The sequence below is a fragment of the Mastomys coucha genome, unplaced genomic scaffold (genome assembly GCF_008632895.1).
Source record: "Mastomys coucha isolate ucsf_1 unplaced genomic scaffold, UCSF_Mcou_1 pScaffold14, whole genome shotgun sequence".
Lineage (NCBI taxonomy): Eukaryota > Metazoa > Chordata > Mammalia > Rodentia > Muridae > Mastomys > Mastomys coucha.
The window spans coordinates 86388004-86394221 of record NW_022196896.1 but is presented as its reverse complement, the minus strand read 5'-3'; the positions used below and the strand labels follow the sequence as shown (position 1 = coordinate 86394221).

At 37.2% G+C, this 6218-nt stretch overlaps 1 protein-coding gene across 8 annotated transcripts in view; it reads right to left on the bottom strand.

Annotated features, from left to right (window-relative positions):
• Nucleotides 1-783: 783 nt before the first annotated feature.
• Carf (calcium responsive transcription factor) overlaps nucleotides 784-6218 on the bottom strand; it is a 55630-nt gene continuing 50195 nt past the window's right edge. For 7 of the 8 annotated variants that reach the window (XM_031367662.1, XM_031367660.1, XM_031367654.1 and 4 more), the window contains one exon: nucleotides 784-2177. In XM_031367662.1, coding sequence (XP_031223522.1) covers nucleotides 2071-2177 — 107 coding nt within the window. In that variant the 3' untranslated portion in view covers nucleotides 784-2070. The remainder of the gene's footprint in view (nucleotides 2178-6218) is intronic. The other variant, XM_031367655.1, reaches the window with a different exon arrangement.

Sequence of the window (6218 nt, the reverse complement as noted above, 5' to 3'; positions counted from 1 at the left end):
CACTCTGCCTGGAGGTCCTGAGCTCACTGGGACACTCTCCCTGGAGGTCCTGAGCTCACTGGGACACTGCCTGGCAGAATGAAGTGACAGAAACATATTCTCACTGTATTTGTTCCTGGTTACATAGTAACTGCTGGGTCTTCTGCTCTTTCTCTCCTCACTGGAAATTGACTAGTTTGTTTCTTAACAAGTATTTCTCCTTAGCAATCCAAATAAAAAAGGAATGTCTCCAAGAGAATACTGCTCAGTGAATAAAATATTTAGTAATAAACCATAATCATTATTGGAAGATGAAAACCTATCTGTTCTTGAAAAACAGTTTCTATAACACGGATAACAAAAGAGCATTACCTATACTGCAGTCCTAAACTACATACTAATTTGATCTCATTCCTCTTAAGTACACACAGTCTAGGAAAACCTGGGTTTTGAAGTGACTACAAGTCGTATTAAACTTAGTGTAATATATTCAGGTTTAGTAGCCTGCTGCTATAAATACTGGCAACAGATATCTTCAGTTCTTTCTTTAAAAAAAGAAAATCAGTTCCTACGAACAATCATACATATAATTATATATGAACTTTGCTTTCAATAAGATATAATAAACTTTTTGTTGACTAGGATATGGGTGTAAAGATAATGAATTTTAGAGTTCTGTAACAGTGCTTTACCTTTAGGAACAGGTCATGTACCTAAAGCAAAGTGAATAATGGGAAATTAGACTTTAGGAAAGTCAATCCATGTAAAGTATTAAGGACAAATATCAAATTTTATTGTTTGTGCTTTGAATATTAAACTTTAATATCTACTTGAAATTCTTATTTTTAAAAATAAAAATTAAAATAACTCACAAATGAGTTTCCAGAAAAAGAATCTTGTAGGTGATCCCGTCTTTCTTTCTTCATAAGGTCTTGCTGTACAGCCTAGGCTAATTTGAATTTACAATCCAATTCCTCTGTTTCATCAGTGCTGGGATGACAGGTGTGTACCACTACATTTAGGTAGGTTCATTTCATGACAGTAACAGTTGAAATTTCTACCTAGTCAATCTTCTATAAAAACAAGTTTATACTGAGCATATTGACTACTAGTTATTTGGTACTAGTTATAAATATAAATATTCTTAGTCAATGAGCAAATATCAGATCAGACATTTTAAAGTTTCAAATATGAACTAAATTTTAAGCTATACATACTTACCTTGAAATATATAAATCGTAATTCTATCAATTCAGTAAGAACTCTAGTACAGAAAAAATGTAAATACTATTTAAATTATTTTCTAATCAAAATTGAATCTTTAAAAGAACAACAACCATTTTGCTACCATCAAAAGTTCCCTCAAATGATCTATAAATAATAGGGAACTCTAACATTTCCCCCAATTCTCTGAATTTTTCAAGTTTCTATTCCTAGGTAAGAATTTACCTCCAATCCCATATAAAATACATGTCATACACATTCATTTATGTTATTTATCTGATTAATTTGATGTTTTAATACTTACCAAGCACTGAAATCTCTGACAGGTGACCTTTAGTATCATTCATTTACAGTTAAAAATATAAAGCCAAGGATAAACTGCAAATGCAGTATTGAGGGATGTGATTGGTGGCTCTTTGCTACCATAGAAATCTATTGCTCTATCTTTCCAAATAAACAGATGATAAACAGTCTCTCACCTGTTGGTTCTGTTCTTACAACTTTACATTTTCTGACACGCCTACTCATGCACTCACATACTGCTTTTATTGTTGGTCTTTTCTGTCTTGTAAGAACCAAAACCGGGTGAGAAAACTATTTGCATTCACACTAAATTACTATGGATAACTTCAGATTATCTTTTAAAATATTTGCCTTACTGGATAATACAAAAATTATAGGAATACAAAATAAAGTAAAATATTTCTTAAGGGAAATACAAATATATAATTGGCAACAAATATTGGAGTTTTAAGTCAAAACTGCCCATCCTCCAGTTCTAGTCCAGTGACTGATACACCATCTCTGACAATCTCCACCTATTAAGACATTGGAAGGGGCTAGAACTGTAAATTCTGAAAACCTTATTTATGTAGCAGATATTTTTTCACAGTCCAGGAAGGTTTTTGCTTCTGTAGACAGTGTTGGTTCATTGGGTTCTTGTTTAACTTGGTTCATAGACAGATTTTCTTCAACTTTAAAACAAACAAACAAAAAATCAGAAGGGTTAGAAAATGGTTTTTGACATTGTGGTCTTCAAAATAATGTACATTTAAAGCCAGGTACAGAGTCATATCCTGTGGTCGTATGCAGCACTAGAGCAGTGCAGTGGAGGATCAGGAATTCAAGGTCATCCCTAGTAACACAGCTAACACAAGGCCGGCCTGATCTACCTGAGACTCTACACAAAAGAGTACTACCCAGCTATTAAAAATAATGAATTTATGAAATTCTTAGGGAAATGGATGGATCTGGAGAATATCATCCTGAGTGAGGTAACCCCATCACAAAAGATCACACATGGTATGTACTCTCTGATAAGTGGATATTAGCCCAGAATATCAGAATACACAAAGTACAATCCACAAACCACAAGAATCTCAAGAAGAAGGAAGACCAAAGTGTGGATACTTCATTCTTTCTTAAAAGGGGGAACAAAACACCCATGAAAGGAGTTGCAGAGACAAACTATGGAGCAGAGACAGAAGGAAGGACAACGCAGAGACTGTTTCACCTGGGAATCCTTCCCATATTCAACCATCAAATCCAGACACTATTGTGGATACTGGCAAGATAGCTCTCTCCTGAGAGGCTCTGACAGTACCTGACTAATACAGAAGTAGAGGCTCACAGCCATCCATTGGACTAAGTACAGGGTCCCCAATGAAGGAGCTAGAGAAAGGACCCAAGGAGCTGAAGGGTTTGCAGCCCCTTAGCACGAACAACAATATGAACTAACTAGTACCCTCAGAGCTCCCAGGGACTAAACCACCAACCAAAGAGTACACATGGGGGGAATCATGGCTCCAGCAGCAAATGTAGCAGAGGATGGCCAAGTTGGTCATCAATGGGAGGAGAGGCCCTTGGCCCTGTGAAGGTTCTATGCCCCAGTGTAGGGGAATGCCAGGGCCAGTAAGTAGGAGAAGGAGGGTTGGTGAGCAAGGGGGAGGGGGGAGGGAACAGGGTTTTTGTTTTTGTTTTTTATTTTCTTTTTTTTTTTCTTTTTCTCTTTTCTTTTTCTTTTTTTCAGAGGGGAAATTGGGAAAGGAGATATCCTATGACATGTAAATAAAGAAAATATCTAATAAAGAAAAAATAAATAAAGACAAAAAAATTTAGACTTAAAAAAATAATAAATAAATAAATAAATAAATAAATAAATAGGCCAGTTCCACAACATCCAGAGGAAACTCCACTCCCAGGTGTTCTAACATGCCCAGGATCAGAAGTGAGGAGGACACAACATGTATCTCAACACCGGGAATAACTGGGACCAGCAGAACCCAGGCACACAGGAACTCCGTCAGCCCAGTGGCACTGACTGGTTCCTTCCGGTCTGCCTGGGCCAGTGCCCTAAGCAGACTTGGGGTCCAAATTTTGCAGTTAGTCCCACAGCATCCAGACGTGGCTCCCCTCCCAGGCACTCTGATATACCCAGGATCAGAGGATCAGAGGTGAGGAGGACTCATCTGTCCCAACACTGGGAGCGGCTGGGACCTGCAGGAACCCGGCACACAGGAACTTCACCAGCCCAGTGGCTTGGGTAGCGCTCTGTCTGGCTCAGGTTCCCTGAGCAGACCTTGGGTGCAAACTCCGCAGCCAGTCCCACAAGACCCATAGGAAGCTCCACTCCCAAGCCCTCTAACAAGCCCAGGATCACAGGATCACAGAGACAGCTTGACTCTGAGGAGTTCTGACACAACCAGGATCACAGGATGGACAGGCTCTAGTCAGATTTAGCCAGGGCTGGTAGCACTGGAGATAACCTGAAGGTAGGAGGGGGAAGGGGGAAGCAAGGTGAGGAAGGAGAGGCAAGTATAAGAAAATAAGCAACAGAAACCAAGGTTACTTGGCATCATCAGAACCCAATTCTCCAACCATAGCAAGTCCTGGACACACCATCACACCAGAAAAGCAAGAATCAGATCTAAAATCACTTCTCATGATGATGATACAGGACTTTAAGAAAGGTGTAAATAACTCCCTCAAAGAAATACAAGAGAACACAGGTAATCAGCTAGAAGCCCTTAAAGAAGAAACACAAAAATCCCTTAAAGAACTACAGGAAAACACAATCAAACAGGTGAAGGAAATGAGCAAAACCATCCAGAATCTAAAGATGGAAATAGAAACAATAAAGAAATCAGAAAGAGAGACAACCCTGGAGATAGAAAACCTAGGAAAGAAATCAGGAGTCACAGATGTAAGCATCACCAACAGAATACAAGAGGTAGAAGAGAGAATCTCAGGGGCAGAAGACACCATAGAAAACATTGACACAACAGTCAAAGAAAATGCAAAAAGCAAAAAGCTCCTAACCCAAAACGTACAGGAAATCCAGGACACAATGAGAAGACCAAACCTAAGAAGGATAATAGGGTATAGAAGAGAGTGAAGACTCCCAATGTAATGGGCTAGTAAATATCTTCAACAAAATTATAGAAGAAACCTAATCTAAAGAAAGAGATGCCCATGAACATACAAGAAGCCTACAGAACTTCAAATAGACTGGACCAGGAAAGAAATTCCTCCCGTCACATAATAAAACCAAATGCACAAAACAAAGAAAGAATTTTAAAAGCAGTAAAAAGAAAAACAAAGGTCAAGTAACATATAAAGGCAGGCCTATCAGAATTATACCAGACTTCTTACCAGAGACTATGAAAGCTAGAAGATCCAGGGCAGATGTTATACAGACCTTAAGAGAACACAAATGCCAGCCCAAATTACTATACCCAGCAAAACTCTCAATTACCATAGATGGAGAAAACAAGATAGTCCATGACAAAACCAAATTTACACAATATCTTTCCACAAATCCAGCCCTACAAAGGATAATAGATGGAAAACACCAACATAAAGAGCGAAACTACACCCTAGAAGAAGCAAGAAAGTAATCTTTCAACAAACTCGCACAAACCTAATTCTACTTCTTACAACAAAAACAACAGGAAGTAACAATTACTTTTTCTTAATATCTTAATATGAAAATTAATATTACCAACATATCCTAATCAATTGAAATCCAAAAATATAAGGAATTAGAAATTTGTTGATTGTCATCCAATGGTCTCTCTAATTTGGTAATTGGAGAAATAGGTCCAATATTGTACAATCCATATACACTTTCTGCTTGTTTGTATGTGACAGTGTCTTACTACGTACAACATAATGGTCTTGAAATCTTGCTTCTCCTATCTCATCCTCTCTATTAGTAGTATTGTTTATTTGATGTTTTTCCACTATACTATGGTTTTCAGAACAGCTTACATATTTCAAATGTATTTATAAGGCCAAAAGAAATGTAGACAATTAACCTGGGAGGTGACTTGTAAGAGAACAACAAAGAGTGAGACTGAATGCTTTGCTTGATGTTTGTAACTATTGTATCAAGTTTGAAGAAGAGGATTTTATAAGTTACTCTTTCTCTGAGATGAATGCTTTTCCAAATTATCACAGCCAATGAACCAAATTCTTACCCTCACCTAATATCTGTGCCACCCTCCAAGCAGAACTATTGTTCACTAAAACAGTTGGTGAACGACTTTATAGACACACCATCTTAATACCTACACCATTTCTTAAATGAATGTAACCTGTTCTCTGTGGGCTGAGAATAAAGACACTCACTCAAGTCAAATAGCTTTGACCATAGCAGGAAGTCTGTATCCAAAAATCAAGCCTACAATTCATTTCTTGGTGCAGCAGAACTGTCAACTCTCAGCTTAGCTAGGATGGAGGTAAAATCTTTTGGTGATGTGAGGGTCATTGAAATACAGCCTTATTACAATGAACTTCAATGTCTAAAAATTGTTCTTATTTTGGGCTTGTACCAGAGTAAGAGCCAAGATTTTAAGCTCTACTAAATACAAAACAAACAAAAAGACTTTATATATTTATGTTCATTTAAAAAATACTAGTAGTGATATATTATTTTAAAATCTACAGTCAATATGTTTGGAGTTATTTAAAATTTATATTGAGAAAAACATATGTATTTTCAGTATTGCTGTAGA